Source organism: Anser anser, assembly GCF_964211835.1.
Source record: "Anser anser genome assembly, chromosome: 1".
Classification (NCBI taxonomy): domain Eukaryota; kingdom Metazoa; phylum Chordata; class Aves; order Anseriformes; family Anatidae; genus Anser; species Anser anser.
The window spans coordinates 48,160,626-48,183,400 of record NC_139720.1 but is presented as its reverse complement, the minus strand read 5'-3'; the positions used below and the strand labels follow the sequence as shown (position 1 = coordinate 48,183,400).

The window sequence follows — 22,775 nt, the reverse complement described above, 5'->3', positions numbered from 1 at the left end:
AGTTCATTTTTAAAGGACAGCAGGTCATTGAACCACATGACTTCGTACACTTATGGAAGCCTACCAAGTTCGGAGCTTATAAAATAGACGGGGAAAGGGACATTCGCAAAGTCCAATTCAGACCATTCAAGATCTGGGTGAGACCTTGACCCAAAATCAATTATGTAATAAAACAAACATATTTTTAATTTGAATAGCTCAGTGAAATTAGGTGGAATGAATCTGTGCTTTAGCCTATAGAAACATCACCTTGTCTTGGATGAATTAGAGAATATTAAAGTGAAATTTAAAGTATAATACCCCATGGTGAATTCTCCAGCTCTCAGGAATAAAGCTGAGGGAAAGCTTGTAAAATCAAACTGTAAACTCAGTAAAAGGAAAACCAAATTTCTGGAAAAATAACAAACTAATACAATGTTGTTACTGTAGAATTTAATTAATAAAAGGTATTTTCAAAGAGGCAATTTATTTTTTAAAAAGGATTTTTTCTTCTACAAATTTTAAAATGGTACAAGTAATTTTATAGAATGAATTAAGATCCTGGAAAAATTATAAACCTGGTCTGTACATAATTTTAAATATGCATCAATTCACCAACCTGATAAGCACTGGCTAATGACTAGCAGAGCCTCTTTAACATTGTATTGCACATAGAAATAGTTTAAACCTACAGAGAGAACCCTGAATGTTGATTATTTTTTAAAACAAAGACAAAAAAAAACAACTTTCTTAAGTTATGCTGTTTTGGAAAATGTATACAGAAAAATAATTTTAAAAACTTTCAAGTTAGTAGTAGACTATGATACTATTTCAATTTTTATAGTGATAATTATCACAAAAACAACCATCACAGTATCATCATGTATTTACAATGCCATTAAACCTACCCTGTAATACGTGAATGGTGCTTTGAAAGGGTGGGCAAAAGTCTTGCTCTTCCTTTGCTAACCCTGTACTCCCTAGCTGGATCCGAGTTTGCTGAAAAAGGGCCAAGCCTTCTTCAAGGGACAAATAACCACACTGAGGAAGCTACAGCACCAGACAGTACTGAGTTTTCTTTCCTCTCCCCATTCCTAGGCGAGACCTAGGACTTCATGTCCTAGAACAATCCTCTCCTCCACGCAGTCTTCCGCCAGGACCCAGAGTTCCCTTTTGTGCCTTCTGACCCCCAGCCCTAGCTATTTTGTTCTGCTTGAGGACTCCGTGGAGGGACAAAGTCCTGCCAGCTGAACTCGAGTGTAACGGGGAGATACACTTCATGCCCTCAGCTTTTCCTCCCTTTCTGAAGTCATTTCCCCTGTGCTGGAAAAACATTACTGGCTTCTGCTGGCAGATGAGGGGCTGCAAGGTGGACAACGTCCACAGAGGTTCAAAAGGGTCAGCAAAACACAGGCGGATAGCACAGAGCAGAGCACAGGACTAATACCATGAGTATAGCAGCAGTGTGGTAGTATTTGCACTGAAGTATTCTTGTATTGCTTTACTTTTGGCATATTTAGTATTCTGATACTACGGTGGTGTTAGGGTATCATTATGTCCAATGTAAGGAAACCTAAAAAGTAACTTGGAATCTGTAGGAACTGGTAAGGACTGCACTCTAGATCACTATGGATCTCTGCCTTGTGAATAACTGTCTCTGCAGAGCTTTGCCAGCAACCCAAGTTGTGGCAAAAGTGACAAGAAGGTGGAGGGATTTAAGAAGTTCAGTAGCTTAAACTACACATAGAAAAATTGAATTGCATGTGCCCAAAAAGTGCAGACGTGCTTGACATTTGCAGCCTAGGAGCAACAAGTCATTCTCTTTTACCTCATGTAATGGGTTTATTAAGTTTGTCAAGCAATAAATATGCTTGAAGCATTTCAGACTTCTGATCACACCAAACTTGCATAATTCTTTGAAGGAAAAAGATACGATATAAAAATATAAAACTGAGATAACAATCTTGTAATATTATAAAGTATATATCTTGTAGCACAAACTTTAACACAGTTGCCAGCTAAAATGATTTACACTTATTCAGACTTACAATCTTGTTTCATTCCAAATGCTATGCATCTCTGCAGCCTACAGTACTGACATCGATTCCGGTGGTGTTTGTTGATAACACAGTCTTTTGTTCCTCGACATGAATAAACCAAATTCTTGCGTATACTCCTTTTAAAGAATCCTTTGCATCCCTCACAAGTTACTGCTCCATAGTGACGCCCTATTTACAAAACAACAGAAATCATGACATTAGTTTTACACTCTAATACCTCTTCTTTACAGTTTTTCTTTACTCTTATTTTTCCCCATAGGTTACAGATCTTAAAATATATCATGTGGCTACAGAACAACATAAAAATGTAATTGAAACACATTTCTGGTTTAGAGCACTTCAACAGGATACATTTTTCAAACAGGCAATTAACCAAGAGCTTATTAATTTCTTGCTGAATCTGTTGACAGCGATGTTAAAAAAGCTAAGAAAACAGGTTATCAGGAACGCAGAAGAAACTCTTAAGTTACAAATTCTTTAGCAACATTTAAAATAAAAATAATAATAATAATTGACTTGTAGTGAGTCAAATCCTGTTATTGCTGATTACAAATTCAGCTGTAGAAATTCTATGCATTGTATCTAATGGAAACTGCAAATATCACATTTGTCAGCAGTACGTATGGCTTCTACTTTCACCTTTCATTTTCCTAACAGAATAATGCTATATCATTAGTTCTTTCAGTAAAAACCTTAAATGAGAGAACTAAACTAAAATAGAACAGATTTTTAAAAATCTGTTCTGTGAAATTTCTAATACTAACATATAAAAATTGCTTGGATGTACTACAGAAAAAAGTTTAATTATTTTTTCTGAAGTAAATTGTTTTGATTCTTCTATAGCACAAAATAAAAATATTACTAAAAAGTACTACCTCTGATTAAGTTATACTTGGCAATTCCAACCTGTGATGAAAAAATAATTAAACCCAAGATCACTGACAAACACTCAACATACATACTGCAGAGGCACCAAGGCTCCTCTTTGAACTAAGTAGGGCATATTACGGAAATAAATCTCAAATATGAACTAATTGAAGGGAAAATATATTTTTAGATTCTTTCCTCATTCTTCTCAAACTCTTTTTAGATACATCAATCTTGTCTGCCTGAAATTTCTAGAAATTCTGATTTCTAGGTTTTCTAGAGTCCATTATCACAACCACGTTACCACACTACCAAATGTGAAATTTACAGAGCATCGTACCTATTAAGTATCACTAAGTATAACATTTTAATAGCAGCTGGGCTTATGAATACCTAATCCAGCAAAGCACTCGGGCTGCTTCTTCCCCTGCTCTTTGATGCAGCTTCTCGCACTTCAGTTTGGAGGTGTCCGCAAAGCAGCTGGCACACCACTTCTTGCCAGATGGGAGGCTCCGCAGCACCTACAGCTGCACAGGGAAATATGGCACTGTCCCCACATTCACTACCAGGGCTCAGTATCCATGGGCAGGCCGGGATGAACAGCGCCTGGGATCACCAGCCTCTCAAGGTATGCTCCGGTCCTCCACCGGGGACCCAAAGTTGTCCTCCCGGTTGGAGCAGACCAACTAGATCACCTTACGTTTGTTTGGCATAAATTTCCTTTGATGTGGGTGAAATCTGACATACATTTAGAGTTCTAGGAACTATAATTCTTATGCTAAATTTGGCTGCAGTAGAAATGTTAGGTGATTTCATTTTCTAGGCAGTTTGCTCTACATCCTACTACCTTTCATGATGAAATCCTAATGTTAACTACTTCCCTCCCCTGCCCTGCATTTTCATACACTCTATTTCTATCACCTTCAAAAAGGAGTATTTAATTGCAATTCCCATATTTTGATGTTATTGGAGATCCATCACACAGATTTCAATCAGACAAACCACAAGAATCTTCTGAAGGAGCAATCATTTCCCTACTTAGTCTAATTTTAGCTAACTAACTCTACTGTTCTTAAGTTTATTTTTAACTGGAACTATACTGCGTTTGTACAGTTTTAATCATGCTTCTTCAAATAACTAACTGTCCCACATAAACATAAGGCCAGTAGGTTTTTTTTTCAGATACCTACAGTGTCTTCCTTGCCTACTGGTTTCATATTTTAAATAACAAACAGCTTTTTCATCTATTTTAAGAGAATCTGACAATAACATAGTCAGTTCACTGCATGACCTTAAGAAAAAAATCTTAAGAGCAAGTCACTTAAGTTATTCTATCAGCCAATATTCATAATCGAAATTAAAATGCGTTAGTCTAAGAAAGAAGGGCAAAAATTATCCGGTAGGAAACATATTCAATTTTTGATGTAAAACAGCAATAAACAAGTTCCGCCCACAGAACCTAGAGTAATATTTAGTGTAACTCTCTGCTATGAAAAAGAGTGTATGTTTCCTGTTTGTGTATTACATATATCTATACATATTCCAAGTGTTACATAGCTTAAGAAGAATTTTAAACTTCTTTTATAAAATTGTACTACCTTAAAAAAAGTTAAATACCTGATGCCTTGTCTCCACATACAACACACAGATCAAACACTTTATTTAGGGCCTGTTCATTGGGAGAGTTGTCTGTTAAAATCTGGAAAAAAATAGGAAATAGTTTCATTTTTCTTTTTCTTACCATTAAGAAAGATTAAAATAAATCTCATGCTTGTGGATTTCCTCTAAGACAAGGGACTAAATCTACAAAGTATGAAGTTTTCTTGAGTACATTTTACAGTCCTCATAGACAAAAAGGAGCTGAGCTACCTGCCATGCCACTGAGCTCCTAATCAGGATGCAATGAAAGTTTTTCTTGTAATACTTCCAGTGAGATTTCAAGATTTCATTTTATCTAAGTATTACCTCTGCAGAATAGACTGACGTTTTGAAAAACATTTATCATCTGCATACTCATTTTGTTGAATACATACCTTTTGTTGAATTTTGGATTTACAGTTTAATGACTTGATCATAGTACAAAAGAGGCAAAAGCATTAAACAGAAGAAAAAAAGCCTTGAAAGGGCTATTATTTCTACATTCATAATTGTTGATTCATTTTTTACAATACACATTTTTAACAATAAAATGGAGGACCAACAGAAAACATATTCTGAACAGTATCATTAATTATCAAGTGGTATATAGTTCGGCTTTCAGTAAGTTTGACATTATTTCTGCATTCGTGTCTTGTCTTATTAATTTATTTCTGTAACCTGTAAAGTTTCGTTAAGCACATGTTAGAACCACAGCACTACAATGCTGGCACTACAGCCTTCTATTTGATCTTTAAGAACTCTAACCCACTAAGATAAATGACATATATTAAAATAAATAAACAAAGAAAGAAAGAACCCAAAGGATCACGTAAGTAACAACCAAACACCATCTTGACAATAATGTAAAGAAGAAAAGAGAAAATTATTCTTTCCACTAAAAAGTGATATAATTTAGAAGTTTTACAAGTTTCTGACTTCTGCAATGTCTTAATAGGAATTCAGACACTCTCTTTCTTGTTTTGCATATTCAAAAAAGGACCTTTGATAAGAAGAAAGATAACTTACTGAAAGAAGAAAGTACCCTATCTTCTACAGAGAAAATTTAAAAATCACATTTTTCAAAGTTTGGAAACTAGTACAGACTTACATATGGGAATGTTTAAGAAGTCCATTTCTTTCTAGTCAGTCTCTGTTAACAGCACTGTCTCAGAGACTTGCCTATTAAGTTTTCTTTTAATATAGCATCCTTTTAAGAAAAATAATCTTGACGGGTTAAAAGAATGTTAACTTTTCATTCCTTCCTAATTTCTATCATCACCATTATGCATATTCATGACATGATATAAAATATACACGAACAAATTTTAAGTCCTTCCATAGATGAAACCTGCACCGAAACTGGAAGTTCCACATAAGGAAGGACGACAGAATTTGGCCCAGGAGGAGATTAAAATCCCAGACTCAGAGAACTCATCAACTGACCTTGAATATGTAGAATAAAAATTGATTATTAGAATGAAGAAGAGCCACTGAAGGTGAAGCAGACGATGGGAGAAAGGGTTTTGCAAAATGTATCAATGTAAAAATCAGATGTAATAAAGGAGAGATTTTCTGTGTAGCAAATGAACAGGCATTTCAAGTGAAGGCTACAGAAGAACGACAAAAAAGACAAAACTGCAGATGAAAGATCATTTAGGAGAGAAAACATGAAAGAGGCCAAAGAATATGAAGTTAAACAACAAATGAATGGTACGCTGTATTTCACCGACTCTCAGTGGAGAACAAAAACAGTCTCTGCCACTACATACTTGCTGACAATAGAACAATCTAACTCAAGTAAGAGAGTATGTTGTTGCCTCTCAAACTCAGCTACATTGCCCAAACTGCCTAAGCACAACTAGAGCTTTTAATTTTTTGTCCAGACTTCCCCTATGCCCGAATCTTGTTCTTTAAACCAGTGTGGGACACTTTTCATCTTTTAAACTGTCTTCTGAAAAAAACCTTTCTATTAGGATTACTTCAAATCATATCCCACTGCTTTATATGTCTGTTGAGGCCTACCTAAAATATGAAATGTATGATACCACCACACATGCTGAAATTCCTCTCAGTTGGATTGACTTTTGCTACTGCTTGCACGTGTGGGTAGTAAATCAGAGTAGTGGCCTGGCTCCTAGAAAAGCAGAAACTAAAAAGATCAGGAGTCTTCATTTGGGAAAATAGATTATTTGAAGAAGGATATGATAGTGATTTGTAAAAAAAAAAGAATCAATTTTTACTATTTTTACTATACAGTTTTTACTGCCATAGGTTATTATACCAGCCAAAACATAAATGGTCTATCACAAATCACAAGAAAGGCCTGTTTCTGGCCATTTTTTAGGTGTAAGATACTGGACTAAATGGACTGTAGCTATCCTAATGTTGCCTGGACTGCCACATTGGTGTAATTTAATAGGAGAATAAATGTACACGGGTAAATCAACACGTGATAACTGTGGTTTAGCTGAAGTGCAGTAATCTCCTCCTTCATGTAGAAGGATCTTGTATCTCCCAGGTCTTCCGGGCATGTTCTTTGCACTCTTGGAATCAGTGCTATCACATGCTCATCTGTGGAGGATATGGGACAGAAGGCTTGGAAGTTGGAGCATAAGGACTAAGTGGCACATACAATGTGTGGTGGAGTAAAGAGCACTGGGGACCGGTTTAGGGAGTTACAACCCTCACTACTAACAATCTCACATCATTTTGGGTTTTGTAAATGCAGAATCTTTAGTGCTACTTTCCCACCGCCATTCCTTACTAACAGTCTCTCTAAGAAATTGTCTTGGAGTACAATTCACACAGCAGTGAACAGTAGTTACGACAAGTGTATGAAAAGGAAAATAAGGAGAAGGAAATGTTAAGTTATGAGGACAAGGGAGAAAATATTATTTTTTCAACAATATATGAAAACAGAGGGAGAATCAATGAAGTAGCAATAGAGAAGGACTGTTGGTACATCTGGAAATGACAATAAAAGTTACACTTTTCTTTCTAATCTCATGAGCCAGGATATAAATGGATATAAATTTTGAAAGCAGTAAGTTCACAAAAAAAATGTGTTCTTCATAATTTCTAAGTATCCACAATGAGTCCTAATGCAAGAAAAAGTATAGCATTAAAAAAAAAAAAAAGAACTTGAAAAAGGAGAACCCAGACAGACATACTTGGAAATAAAACATCTCTTCTTATCCCATTTGAACGAAAAGTATGAAATAAAGTGGATTATCTACCTGGATGTGTTGTGCAGATATATCAGGGGATGCAAAAAACAGTTGGTTGACACCTGCAGCATCTGGAGTTGCTAGGATTACTTTTCCTGGAGTGGAATCTTGTCTGGCAAGGATCACCTTGCTTGGGGTAGAGCCATCATGATTTGTTAAGATGAACTGCTTGCCTGCTGAGCTCTGATCAAGTGCTGTAACAATCTGAATCTTCTGGCCCGTCTGCTGATCTGTGACAATCTAATAATACATTTATCTCAAATTGTTATGGTAATGTAATCACCCTTGGGGCCCAATCTGGGCTCTCGAAGAAAACGGGAATTTTGCCTTTGACAACTGTGAAGTAGGATTGTCCTCCCCTCTGTCACACAAGAGTTAAGTAAACTCAGGCAAAACCTTGGATTTTCACTTTCTTTTTAACGCACTTGAATCACCTTTGTGTTTGAAGTCAAAACCTGAATTCTCTCTTTTATTTTTTACAAATGGCCCATGCTTTTACAAAACTACCAAAACCCCCTGACAATTCTAGCATCCAGAATTTGAGGTGTCTGTAACTCAGCCCTAGGGCCCATAAGTTTCTGAGAAATCTTTAACTTTTGAATTTGCTGCACACCATGCAAAGTGCTTAGCACCTCCTGTATTTGTATGCTTAAAAAGAAACATCCTAAAACAACAACCATAGACTTCAAAGTGAAAAAAGAAAGCATCAAACAGCAAGAAAAGCAATAATATTTTCACACAACTGTACAAACATTTTATACTTCATTTTTTCGGTCTGTTTTTTACATGTATGTTCCTAAATAAAATAAGTTAAAATTTTGTTTTCTCTGCCTCTGCCATTTTTTCTTTTTCTTTTTTTTTTAAGGAAAAGAATGATTTTCATGTTTCATTACTTAAACAAAGTGAGACCTACAGGTTGTTTTTTCCATTTTTTTTTCCTATTTTCAAGCACAAACACAGCAGACTTTTATTAAAAAGCCCTCCAGTAAACTCATTTTTTGCCAACTTTGTCAGAAGATTATAATTCTTGGAGTAAATAATCAAGACTCCATCTGTCTTCCACCATAACACTTTTAGTCACTTCTTGCCTTTCTTTCCAAAAGCTTATACCAAGAACTGCCTGGTTTATTCTAGAGATTAAGGACCACCATTATACAATGACTATTTCCTGCAAACTATTTTTGAATTACAGATCAATTAATTTTGCTGTTAACTTTCAGGCATCTAACTTTTTTTTTTTTCTCTCTGCAAAGCACAATTAAGACCTATTTAGGCTAGAAGGCCAGGTAATTATAGAATATCAGAGGCTAAAAATACAAAGCAAACATCAACTACCATGAGATCTGGGGGGCAGGGTAGGAAGGTAGGACAAAAACCCCAGAGAAGTTACCAAGACGATAAATACAGTATTTTCCATTCAGTTTTCTAACATATCCACATACCCAGGACCACAAATGACTACAGCAGTCCTTTATTTCTTCTTTCATTTCCTTTATGATTCCTTAAAAGGCAAAACTTCCTTGCCATTTTACATCCCTTCTTCCCTTAACTTTCTCCTTAGATTCCATTTGTCTTCATTTTACAATCTTTATTTTTCTTGTCTCCTTTCTGGCTATTTCCAAAGTAGCTGACGTTCCCTTCCCCTTCCCCTCTCCAAGCACCTCTACTTCACTGGGATTAGAAGAAATCCAATGCATCTGATCCTCAACTGGGTGCATAAAGATACAAAAGCCAAACACAGAATACTGTGCAGTTTCTTGAATACCCAGACTTATTCTTTAACAGATACTAATCTAAAATCTGTGTCACTATCAAAACTTAAAAGTGCAACTGTATACATCAAAAGAAGGCATATACTTTATCTAGTTAGGTTTATACGAAGTATAATATAAAGCTAACTCAAAACCTGACATTTTTCCAGTGACAATACAAATTTGAGCTAAGGTTGGAATTATTTTTTGGATATGTATGCTAAATTATCTACTTATTATCATAGTCCAGACACTTATTTTTAAAAGGTAGGTATTTTCACTGCATGACATAGTGGGTACAATGTAATGTTAATATCCATACAAAGCTATTCAATCTGCAGAAATGTTCTCTGCAGCTCTCAAGCGTTTGACAACACAGGCGTAACAGAAAGCAATTCAAACAATTAAGAGCAGTCTGTCTGCAGCTAAATCCTTATGGGCAGATGGCTGCAAAAGCTCCACCTAAATCTCAAAGGGACTTTGGAAGTGGAGCATTCCATCAAAGTATAACAACTTTATAACAACTTCCAGTACCGAAATATTGAGATAAGAGAAAATAATCAGAAGGAAAGAGAAAACCACTTATCTTCTCAAGAAAACACATCAGGGCTCAAAGACAACAATTTGTGTTTCTGAATAATCTGAAATTCAGTGTTGCCAAAGAGATCATGCTGTAAAGCAGGAATATATTAATTCAGGATTGTCTGCCTAAAAATGTATTTCTCCCACGTATTTAAGTGTCCTGATGATAACAGAGGATAGTATTTTCTTTCATTTCATTTATTGATTTGTCTGTTAACAAGTTTTGACTTTCATTTCAATATCATTTCAATAAATTAAATATCTCAATAATTCTCATTTCCTCTTTTAGGAAAAAAAGGCACGTTTAAACATAAAAGGATGAGTCTACCTGCTGGTTTTGAACAGAAATGTCATTTAACAATGTGACATTCAACTTTTATAGAAACTGTACTGGCTTTAGGTGGCAGGGTTTTGGTAGTGTGGGGAGTTTTGGTAGTGTGGGACTGCAGGGGTGGCCTCTGTGAGCAGAGCCCAGCAGCTGACCTGTGTCACGTAACAGCCAGCTCCAGACAGCTCCAAAAGGGAACCACCAATGACCAAAGCTGGGCCAGTGAGCCATGCTGGTTGCACCTCTGACAGCAGATTTAACAAAAGGGAAAAAATGCTGTGCTACAGCAGCGGGGACAGAGAAGAGTGAGAAGCTGCCCTGCAGACCCCAAATGAAGTGCAGCAGCAGGGCAGGAGGTGCTCCAGGCACGCAGCAGCAGTTCCCCTGCGGCCTGTGGAGAGGCCCCTGGTGGAGCAGGCTGTCCCCCTGCAGCCCATGGGTCCCACACGGAGCAGATCTCCATGCTGCAGCCCGTGGAGGAGCCCCCGGTGGAGCAGGTGGATGTGGCCTGGAGGAGGCTGCGGCCCATGGAGAGCCCCCGCAGGAGCAGGCCCCGGGCCGGAGCTGCAGCCCGTGGAGAGGAGCCCACGCAGGAGCAGGGGGTCTGGGGGGAGCTGCCGCCCGTGGGGGACCCGTGCTGGAGCAGTTTGCTCCTGGGGGATGGAGAGGAGCCCCTGCAGGATCAGTTCGGGAAGGAAGGCATCCCATGGAAGGGACCCCACGTGGAGCAGGGGCAGAGAGTGACCAAGAAAGAGTGAAGGAGATGAAGCGTTAGGGACTGACCACAGCCCCTGCTCCCCTGTGTTGTTTGGGGGGAGGAGGTAGAAGAGGGTGGATGGATAGGAAGGTGTTTTTAGTTTGCTTTAGTTTCTTTCTGCTCTAGTCTGCCAGTGATAGGCAATAAATTACATTAAACTCCCTTATGTTGAGTCTGTTTTTCCTGTGATGGTAACTGGAGAGAGATCTCCCTGTCCTTATCTCAACCCATGAGCTTTTTTTCATCTTATTTTCTCCCCCTGTCCTTCTGAGGAGAGGGGAGTGAAAGCACAGTGTGGTAGTGCTGAACTGCCTACTGGCATGAAACCACCACAGAGACGAAATGTTAACTTTCCCTAAAAAGGGTGACTAGTGAAATATGTTTTAAAGAACATTTTAAATTTAACATTTACAATTTTTAATCAGGATTTTGTATTTCAAGATTTCAGAAAATTCTTTATGTGCACTTAATAATAACAAACAAAGCAAAAAATATTAACTGAAATGATAAGCTGAAAATGAACCAATCTACTATATTTTTTGAACATTTCACTGAAATGTATTTGTTCATACAATCTATTTTATTTTCCCACTATGAATTCTTCTTTGTGGAAAGTTTTCATTACTAACATCTATCCCACATCTAATTTGTTACTATTACTTATATTGCTGCCATGTTTGTAGATGCCTGTTGCAGGAAGGATGCCGTTCTGAGCACTGTCTCAAACAAGAGACAACCACTATCTGAAAGCACTCACCATCCATTTTGAAGCAAGAATCGATGAGTGTGGTGAAAAAAGACAAGGGGCGAAGGACGTGGAACAGAAACAAGTGGTACTTCAGCTACCTGAGATGATGAAAAACTATATAAAGGTCATTGGAACAAAACTACCCCTAGAAATACAGTTCTTCTATGTTCTTCATATTTGCAGTAGCTACAGTCCTTATCTGAAATTAGTTCTCTCTTCCCCCCTATACCCCCTCCAAAGGGGTTTAGACATCTGCCACTGGCTCTGAATCAACACAACTGTCTTGCTGTTCAAAGGCTTGTGGTCATATATGTTGTCCTACATTCAGACCCTGATACTGAAATTATATTAAATGGCTTCCCACTACAGCATACAGATATTGATGAAGAAAACAGGATAAAGAGACATGAGTTAACTGATTAATACAAATTAATTAAAGTTACAGCTGTACAGAAAGCATAGAAAAGGAGTGGAGGTAGCTGAAAGAATAAAGATCTACTGCATAGATAAGGCTGACACCAGGACTGGAATACAGGCAGTGGTAAAACAAAACAAAACATCATGTATGGGGGCACTAGTGAAGAATCTTGGAAGGTAGGACAAAGCTTGAATGCAATACACTGAAACGGAAAAAAAACAGTGAAAAATACTGAAGAGTGAAAAGAAAAAAGCAACCAAGATTATACTAGCAGTTGGCTCACAAACTGGAGTGTTTTTGTGTGCAACTACATGTGTATGAGAATATTTTTAAAATTTCTGCTGTGGTTAATATTTTTCTCCAAGAGGAAATTTTAAAATAGAGCATTCACTTGAGTTGGAGATTATTACCTGGCTAGGCTATAAATTAGCTTACTGAGACGTATAACACTGGTTGAAATGGCCCAAACCCAGCATCCTTTAACACACTTCTCAGACTTGTATCAACAATATAATGCAGTATTTTCCCTCATCCCCGCTCCAAATTGTAGAAATGCTCCAACAACTTAGTTGAATTAACAAATCTCAAAAGTTTAAAACAGTTTTTAAAGAGCAGTATCATTACGGTATTGGGGGGAACCTTTATTCTATTCAGCAGTTATAATTTTTGTACATCTTAAAATTCTTTGGAGTAAAAACAAAAAAAGAAAGCATTGGAATAATGTTTTATTTCTATTTATATAAAAACAACCCCTGGCACCCAGGATTGAATATTTACATTCTAGCAAATAACATGAGGCAAATGAAAAAGAACAATACATGAAAATTGGTGGAAATAAATAGCTCATCACTGCTTTTAAAATATATTGGATGAAGCATACCTGTATACGCTGTGGTAAAGAGAGGCCTGAATCTGAAGGTACAATCTGTATTCGTTGTGCTGTCCCATCCATTAGTGTTTGTGTAACAGCTCCTTGGGAATGGGTAATCTAGAAAGAATAAACAAATGTAATGGATTGACAATGGATATATTACCTTAAGGACTGATATACCAATTCAATGGATGAACTCCTGTAAAGTTTTACCAACTTCTGACTTCTCTACACAAGGTTATGAAAAGTGTGACACACTTGCTGTATAAGGAATTCAAATGCTTGCGATCTAATTTAATAGCTTAATTTTGCTAGTTAGAAAATTCTGTTCATGACATGTCACTTAGAAATTCACTTAGAAATTTAGAAACACTAAGTAAAACAATCAATTGTTGGCAAATCCACTTCAGTCAATTAGACTATTTTCTGAATTATTACTGCTGATGTTCACGTTCATAAACTAAACATGATACCTTTCATTATAGTTGTGTTACATTTAAACTAACATTATTTTTACCTTAACGGCTTAAATAAAGTGACAAGAGAATTTTTGGTGTGAAAACACAGCAATTGGCCTTTTTTGTTCTGTTGAACCTCAAAGAAATAAAACCAAAACCAAAGAACTCTCTACCAGGGAACTACCAAGAATCTTAGAGCAGATCAATGAAATGGACAAATTCAGCAAGCATTGTATCTGAAAACAAATTGAAGCCTCTGCTCTCAGATAGTTTGTGGAAGTGCTTTAATAATTATCACTATTTTAAAAAAATTTAACATACTATCACCAAACGTATATAGGTATTATTCACTCGATTATTTGTTCACAAAAAATGAGAAGTACAGCTGCTATGTACAGAGGCTTGGTCCAAAATGCAGGACTTTTTGTAGTACAAAGGTCATTTGTCTTCACAGTGTTTAGAAACCTTCAGACTAAATTTTTTGTCTTACATTCCCCAGGAACTTCCCAAACGTTTTGCAGCATGACTATACAGATCAAAAAATGTTTCATCCTGCAGTTTCTGTACTAATAATAATTCCTAGCTTCTACACCATTTAAAAATGCTACTATTCAACTGTGTCTTTTTCCCAAGGATTAAATTAAGTAATATATACTTCTATGTGCCATAAAGATACTGTTTCATGACTGGTCGAGAGCTTTTTTCTTCCTCCTGGATCTGCTTCCTGACTTTGCAACCACACCACCATGTAAGTGGTAACGCCAGCACAAGAAAGGCAAGAAGACACAGCTGGAGGTGAGCAAGAGAAGGAGGAAGGAGTGCTAGGCAAGACTTTCCCTTACAGCAGGAATACAAACTCCAATCAACCTAAACTGCTTTTGAAACTTCACCCCAAACTGCATTACTTTTGGCACCGGTCTCAGCTCTTATAACCTACTTGATTCTGTCCCTTCAGCTTGGTAGGTAAGCCTGGTTGTTTAGTCATCCAGTGATCTGGAATAGGATATTGATGCAGGTCAAAAAATAGTCCAGCAAAAGAGAAACATAGGCTGTTCTTGGCATAGATCAAACCTTCAATCCAGATTTCCACAATGCTCAGAAGCAAATGCATCAGAGTAAATGAGACAGCAGGATTAAGCTGCTGGGGGGGGGGAAGGTGACATGATGACTACTAGAGCCGCCTGCACCATCAAAAGAAATCGTTGTCAAACCAAGACATTTGGAACACTGCTTTCCAAAAATACTGGATTTTTCAAGAATGTGAACAGTTTCAGTAGTTAAACGATTCATTCACTTTGCTTAAGTAAAGGAGAAAGAAGTGTCCACTATACATCAACATTAAGAGCTTGAAAGAGGTACTTTGCTGCACAAAAATTCTGCAATACTCTGTCAAATGACATGCACGATGGGTGACTTACAGGCAATCAGATTTTTATGCGAACTTGTATTAACTACACAAAATAAGCTATGTATTCCAGGACTGCTTTACAGTTACAGTGTCGCAATCTACATGTGGTATAAAGTAAAACTGCTCATCATCCCCACAAAATATTGTCAGCTTGACAGTTTTGCTTCTATACAGAATAAAGGTTTTTATTGCAGTTTAAAAAAAATACTGATCAGAATAACCACAGAATTTGTTTAAAAAATACATTTTGTACGTATATGATAGATTCTGTTTAGAAAAATGTGTAACTTTCCTCTGTTGCTGGTACCTGCCAGATCTGTGGAAACAAACTGCCACATATCTAGCGTACGGAACCACAGACAAAAGAAAGAAGATTGTTGTAAGTTCTTGACAAACAAATTCCCTACGTGAATTAAGTAATATGACTCTCATGTAGAAATATGAATTATCTCACACTTAGCAAAATCTGATGAGAAGTATGAAAAGATAGACATTGCACAATGCTCCACTTAGGCAAGGCTATACCTTCTTTTTTTAATGTTTTGGTTTTATGCAAAGAAAGTCCCCAACTGGCAAAAACACATTTTTGTGAAAGCCATCATAAAATCATTTATGATAATTTTGTATTTTAAAATGTTCCATATCAAGAATTAACATTACAAAGAAATCAAAACACACCATAGAACTCTCCTGACTATTATATTGCAATAAAACACAGGAGCACTTTACATTTTCTTCAGAATGGGAACACCTGTTGTTTTTCCTTATGTTCTACTAATGTAAATTTTTCTTTTAAATTCAATTTAAACTATTCATTCATTTCAGAGAATTACAAATGCTAGCTAAAAGACTGAAGTTCCATAGAGCTTAAATATGGTTTTCAAAGCTCATATCCAGTATGCACATCACCAAGCAGATTACAGCTAGTAGATCAGTGGTGGGTAGGGATGTGAAATACTACATGAAAGCCCCTGTGAGACGGACTTTCCTTGCTGACCGCACCTTTCAGGCAGTGTGCTTCTTTGACAGTAATTTTCACTTATGTAATCCCACCTTGCACAGCTCTAGGTTATTCTTTTTAGTTTTTTTAAATACATCTGCATTGTGCAAGGCTGGGCTGCACCTTGTACCAGATAAGCAGACTGACCACAACCCAGGGGAAAAAGAGTCCTCCACTATCCCATTTTTGTAATTTTTTTTTCCAGTTTTGTCTACCTTTGTGTCACACAAGGACAAAGAGAACTCACATGAACATGTCTATGATAGTCTTATCATAGCATGAGAATAAGTGGCTAAGTGAGGACTGGGGAATGCTTAAGACACACCATCGCAAAATAAGAAACGACAGTCTCAGGCACAGTAAAACACTAAACCCACTAAAGGACAAATCCTAACCTACATGCTGACAGAAGGATCTCCATGAAAACTGTAAGGCTGCAGTTTCACAAAGAAAGAAACAGCCCAACAGCTCCCTGCGTACAGATTCAGCATTATCACACCTCCACTCCCTCTGCCTCCTCCTCTGCCTCTCTTCCTTTGGCTACCAGTCACCTCCTTTAGGCTTCATGCTTCTCTGATCCTACTCAACTCATTAACCCAGCAGAAAAACTTCCATTTGTATCGGCTGGTGGAGAAACTGAGTTAGCTGATTACAAAGTAAGAAACAGAAAAAGGACCTTCCCTTTCCCGTTGCAGTGAGACACCAGATAAGCTCACTGTCTCATGGAAATCACATTAGGAAATTGAGAACAACTCTCACAGAGGCTAACACCATCACTTGAATGCATCATCCTCTTTTCCGAGTGGAACATACACATCATCTAGCTTTGACTAACCCACAGTTTCCAAACAAAGAAACAGGTAATACAGCCCTACTTAGGCCTCCCCAGGGAATTATATTAACAGAACAAAACTATGCTAGGTACACCATTCCCACCTGTAAACACAGGGAGAAAGAAAAAAATGATACATCACATACACCACCAGTGTCCTTTGTGATATAGCCTTAGCAATTCTCAGATGCTACAATAACAAAACCCACACGAATTTATACAGGATAGATTAACCATCCTGCCCCCCAACCTTTCTACTTCAATTCAAGATGTAGAGGAACAAAAATTACTTGAAAAGTGATTCTATGTATGATATTGACAAGAAACCGAGTGTGGGTATTTCAAGCTAAAAGATATAATTGTTCTGCTCCTATCTTATTTAGAGAAGTGCTACTGATGGAACTTTCTAGATAAGCATGTATGTATAGAGTTATCCACACTCGCAAACTATCTGTGCGTCTCTGGAAGTTGTCTTGCTGCAGCACACAGATTCTGTACACAGGTGTACCAAAAAAAAAAAAAAAAAAGAAAAACAGAAGTCTGCAGAAACAAGAATTCGATCTTCCCCCTGACATACACTAAACACCAACAAATATTTTACAGTGATGAGCATGGCAAACCTTTACTTACAAAAACAAATGACAACAAGTGAAGTAATTGCTTAGTTGGGAAGTAAAAGCTATATAATGACAATTCCCTTGATTGCACTTTTTGTAAGTGAAAGTGAGCAAAGCAATTTGCTCAACCAGACAGCTCTCTGAAGACCACTACAGGCCCAAAAGGCACAGCTGAACAGCTAGTTACTTACTGGAAATACTGCTAGATTTTCTTTAGCTTCATTTCTGTGGGGCAAACTTTGGCCAAGAAAGATTTTGCTGTATAACTTTAAGATGGACACAGTAAGATCTTCTAGTCTTCCATGGGAGGGTCTCCTGAAGCTTTGGGTGTACTAAAACTTATTTTCTCTTGTAACTTTGGTTTTTACTTATCAGTCTGTACATTTTAATATTCAAAGTTTCTTAAATATGTCTCAAAATGTATGTACCTCTCCCATTTGCTGCTCAATAATTTGATGGGCCAGTTCCTCTATGGTTGCCATGATCTTTAATCACCAGAATTTCCTGTCAAAAAAAAGAAAGAAGATGCTTAACATCTCTAATAGTAAGAGTATCTTGGGGAAAATATATTCCAGGTAAGTAAAGCACATTCCTAGTTGTATGAAGGTGACATCCCTGCAGAATTTAAAGCTTAATTATACTATAAATTAATAATTTATTTTTTATTTGCAAACTTCTGTGTCTTTAAACTCAACTCACAGAGATGTGTTTTTCCCCTGCTGCTTTCACAAAGAGCAACAAAATAATAAGCTCCTTGTGGGAATATAAGTGTCTAATTGGCCCTGACATCAGCGGAGACATAATTAACATCTTAAAAACTGGAATTTTGTTGATGCAAAGCAAGGGCAAAAACCATAACTTCTTCTGAATGCATACTAATCCTTTAGTATAACAGGAGCGCTTGAAGGTCAATTTTGTAATTTGTGTGAGGCCCTACTTGGGAGGCAAAAAATATTTATTCCTAAAAACAGATTTGGTTTCCCATCAATACTGTAGTTACAGTGTAAGAAGTCCGAATCTTCATGAGAAGAATTCTGTATGATTTTACAGACACTGCTTTAAAGCAGGATTAAGTATTCAGATGTATGCCTTGTTTATTTGTTTGGGTATCTATACAGAAATATTTGCCAGGCAGTCTGTAAAAGGAACAGACACAAACTATGAAGCACTATACTTACTTTTCTGACAAAAGCTGTAATAAGAACATTATCTTACACAAACCTGTATACAAATACAGGACTGTACTCTTACATTAAAGGATTTGTCTATATACACAATTTACTTTGCTTCAAATATGCCGTATACTTGGGTTATACAGCTTTCTCATTGCAGACAGAAGGATGAACATGTTTAATACCAACATACATACATACTGTATGAACATATGAATAAATGGTGCCAGTATAAAGGATTTTTTACACAACATAGAAGATTTATTTATTTTATGTGCATGAATAGTGCTGTTTAACCATATAAAAAGTGTTGATGAAAGTTGTTATATATGTAGTAAAACTGAATATATAGCAAACAAAATGAATTGATTTTCACTCTTTTACTTTCCTAGAACTTCTAGGAACTGTCTCCTACCCCAGTGATCTCTAACCTTTCTCAATCAATTTTGCAAATAAAAATGTAAATCATTTTGAAGTCCTGTCTGCTCTTATAATTGGAAAAAGAGGTATCTTTTGACTAAGGCAAGAACCACAGTCTTTGGAAGTGGATGATGTGGATGGGAAGAGTACAGAAACATTTGGTCCCTGTAGACAATTCTTTCTCGTCCACTAGCATACTGCATTGTTAGTTAAATTAAAACAAAAGATGACAGACATTCACAAAAAACATGAGTGAAACTTATGTTGAAAAGTATTCTCTCCTTAGATCTAACAAGTATCAGCATCTTTGCAGTAGTACTCTGTTAACCCACTTCTGCATACTGTGAGCTGCAGCACAATCACTACTGAAACATTTTCAAGTCAGCTAACACAATGTATCAGAAGTCTTCTTCTTCTATGTAAAATTCTAGCAACAAAATATTGCACTGCTTATGCACACTGTACCAGAAATTAGTACTACTAAAAAAAAGAAAAAAGTCTTAAAAGCATATTAGAGAACCAATGAGTAAGAAAGACACATTTGGGTAGGACGGATGGACTGTTTGCAGAGTTATTTCAGAGGAAGAATTTACTGTTTTGTGACAATTTGACATACCAGAACTGTTACGCATATGACAATATTTTGCCAAAAATTAAATAAAAAATTAAGAGCAAATAAAAATCTGAAATTCTGATTTCATAGCTGACCCTGGTTTGAGTGGTGGTTTGGAATAGACACCTCCTGAGGCCTGTTCCTGCCTGCAATATTCTACAATTAAAAAACATACTAATTTCTTAGTTATGGGCACAGTAAGAGTTGATTGCAATTAGGAAAAAAAAAAACCTCAAAATATTTTGAAAGCAGTTTGGTTTGAACATTAATTATTCCCCCTTAACTAAGTGAAGAATCTTTTGACTACCTTGGTGGAGGTCCACTGTGCAGGTGTTTTCAAGGACACAATATAAGATTACCTCCTTTTAAAGTTTTATTCCACTGAGTGTCTAGTTTAAATAGCTATGCACAAGAAAGCTTATCTTGAACAGTTTAAACCAATTTTATCCACCAATAGTAATTACAAAGGTTAAGTACAAGTGGAAAATACATTTTCCCCTACGTTAGCCTTTTGAGATCGCAGTAACATTTTCCATTCTACAGTCATTGTCTACAGCATTCTCTGCATTGTTTTCCTGAAGGAAATTCGACTACATCAATATCATTTTCCCATCAGAAAAGCTAGGTCTACAATCCTTCCCGTAACAAAGCATGATTTATGACATTCTCAATTTTTGTCACATCTACCAACAGAGCCTACGGTTACTTTAAGTTTTCTTAATGCTTTTCTGTAGCTCTTCGTGTTTTGGCCTGCAGAATTTGCATGTTCTAACAAGAATACTGAATACTAATTACTGCTACAGCTGGTGCACCAAATCAGCAGCACATGGAAATCAACAACACTGCAGAGTGAATGGAAAAGCTTAATTTATTGTTTGTCTTGTGAAAAACTTGTAGTCATAATGAACTTGCACAGGAAGCAGTATCTGGAAAAATATATTTTACAGAAATTGACTCAGACAGTAAGAAAAAAAATCCTACCTACTGTATCTGTGGCACTTCAAAATTATAGTTAAAGATTCTCTGTCATACAATTACTTTAAGTTAAATTAGCAACACATTAATATTTTTGTCACTAACTGAGTAAATTTAAAATGGAGAGATCTATTATCTCCAAGCCTCCATGATTACTTCGTCCACCGCCTTGACAAGGTGGAAAGGTCTTTTCTTTATAATGTCGCAGACTCATTACTGGCCTCTGCAAATCCTTTTTGTCACCAAAAGGGCTAGCCCTAACTACCTCTTGGCCTGAGCCTCCTGCCTCCCCCTGGTGCCAGCACTGGTACATCTGTGACCTCACAGCCAACAACAAAGTTTTATTTTATTCTGTGTTAGTCTGCAGCCCAGTGAATGACTTGACTTGTTACATTACCATACAAATGCTACTCCTGCACCAGTGGTGGAGTGAAATTGTAGGGTCACCGTTTTCCACAGCAAGAGAATTTACATCCACTTAAGCCATCCGAAGTCTCCCATATTTTCCCACAGCTCTATAAACTGTTGTGAGATGAGCCTTGGAGTTTTTATTTTTCGATCCTATGGATGAACCTGGTGAAGAAACAAGAAACAGAGGATGAAAAGAAGCAACATACATCCCCAAGGACAAAAAAGGCAACACTTAGGATGGTGAAGTGGTCTAGCAGAGACTCGTAGTACACAAGTTACATAAAGTACTGTAGGATCAGGAGACTGACAGAGATCTACCTTCTTGCCCCACTCCTTTTTTCTAGCAAGGATAATATTTCATAATCATGAGAACTGTAATAGTCAAAGCTACTTAAAAACAAGGCAAGGAAAGCACTGCATTTATAAAGTTTCAGAGGTGAGTTTATTTACAGCTAACCCTCTTATTCTGCCAGTGAAATACTCTTTTGCACAGACTTTTTTAAACCTCTTAGTAGGTGTTATTCCTCCAGTTAGTAGATACTGACCTTTTAAGTCCCAACACAGAACTAACCAGTGGCTCATCTTTGTTCGGAACCTAAGTTTTGCTCCACATTTTTGCAGCTTCAGTGTTACTTCTTAATGCAAGTATTTGCTCGGTTTACTTTACAGTCACAGAATCATACAGTGTTAAGGGCTGTCTGCCCTGGAACATATATACACAGAAAAGTTCTATTTTATAAAGTCTGAAATTACCAAATTAAAAAATAAAGCGCTCTTATTTAGTCATTTTGTGTGTTGCAAACTTCAGTTGACCATGCTCACTACTTTCATATGCATAGAAGAAATACTCTTAAGATTCCGGGCAACTGAATCAAACATGATGCAACACTGCTAAAAGTGGTGAGAAGTCTGTCATCCTGGTTCAAAGAAGAATGTAACTATTAAAGCACTGTAATATCTTTATCAAATGATCATCAATTATTCAATGTTGTAGGAGCTATTTTTCACTCTGTACAATGCAAAGTGAACAAAACTTTATTCTCTTCAGTCACTGATATCCTTAAAATCAACTTTAATGTTGGACTTTACAGTTGGATACCGACTAGAACCATAAGCTTATCCCCCATGTGTCAGGACTGCAACTGCCTCAAGAAACTCTGCAATCTCCTCCCCTCACCTGAGGGGCCTGGCTGCCGGTGCCCACTGCCAGCCCTAAGATGGAGCCCCCTCGAGCAGCCCTGGACCAACTGCTGGGGAACTGCTGTGGCGTGAGCCAGACTGGTGACAAGCCTGACGTGGCCCCCCCACTTGGCTTGGAGACTGCACCTAACCTCATACCCTGGGCCCGTGTATGAGCCGTGCTGCAGGTAGGCAAGCACCTCGATGATCCTCACCCACAGCCTCAGCCTCCCAGCTTTACCCCCACCCAGCTGTACCCCCGCAGACCTGCCTCGCGATCCCTGATCTGTAACTGCCTCCAGTCGCTGCCACCGTCCCCTGCTGGTGGTGCTGGTGGTGCTGAAGGGCTCTGTCCGTGTTGGTGACAGCATGACCCTGCCTGTCCCACTGTCCCCCTCAGCCCCCAGCTCACCTCATGTAGCTACAGCCATAGTGTCCTTCTCTTTTCAGATTTTTGAAGTAAC

General features: G+C 37.3%; 1 protein-coding gene across 22 annotated transcripts in view; it reads right to left on the bottom strand.

Annotated features, from left to right (window-relative positions):
• NR2C1 (nuclear receptor subfamily 2 group C member 1) overlaps positions 1 to 22,775 on the bottom strand; it is a 52,701-nt gene that overhangs the window by 13,469 nt on the left and 16,457 nt on the right. For 9 of the 22 annotated variants that reach the window (XM_083807002.1, XM_083806989.1, XM_083807007.1 and 6 more), the window contains 6 exons: positions 21,119 to 21,294; positions 17,970 to 18,045; positions 13,236 to 13,343; positions 7,781 to 8,011; positions 4,524 to 4,605; positions 2,028 to 2,207 (listed from right to left, as the gene is read on the bottom strand). In XM_083807002.1, the coding sequence (XP_083663128.1) occupies positions 2,028 to 2,207; positions 4,524 to 4,605; positions 7,781 to 8,011; positions 13,236 to 13,343; positions 17,970 to 18,023 (655 nt within the window). In that variant the 5' untranslated portion in view covers positions 18,024 to 18,045; positions 21,119 to 21,294. The other 13 variants (XM_083806995.1, XM_083806999.1, XM_083806996.1 and 10 more) reach the window with 8 other exon arrangements.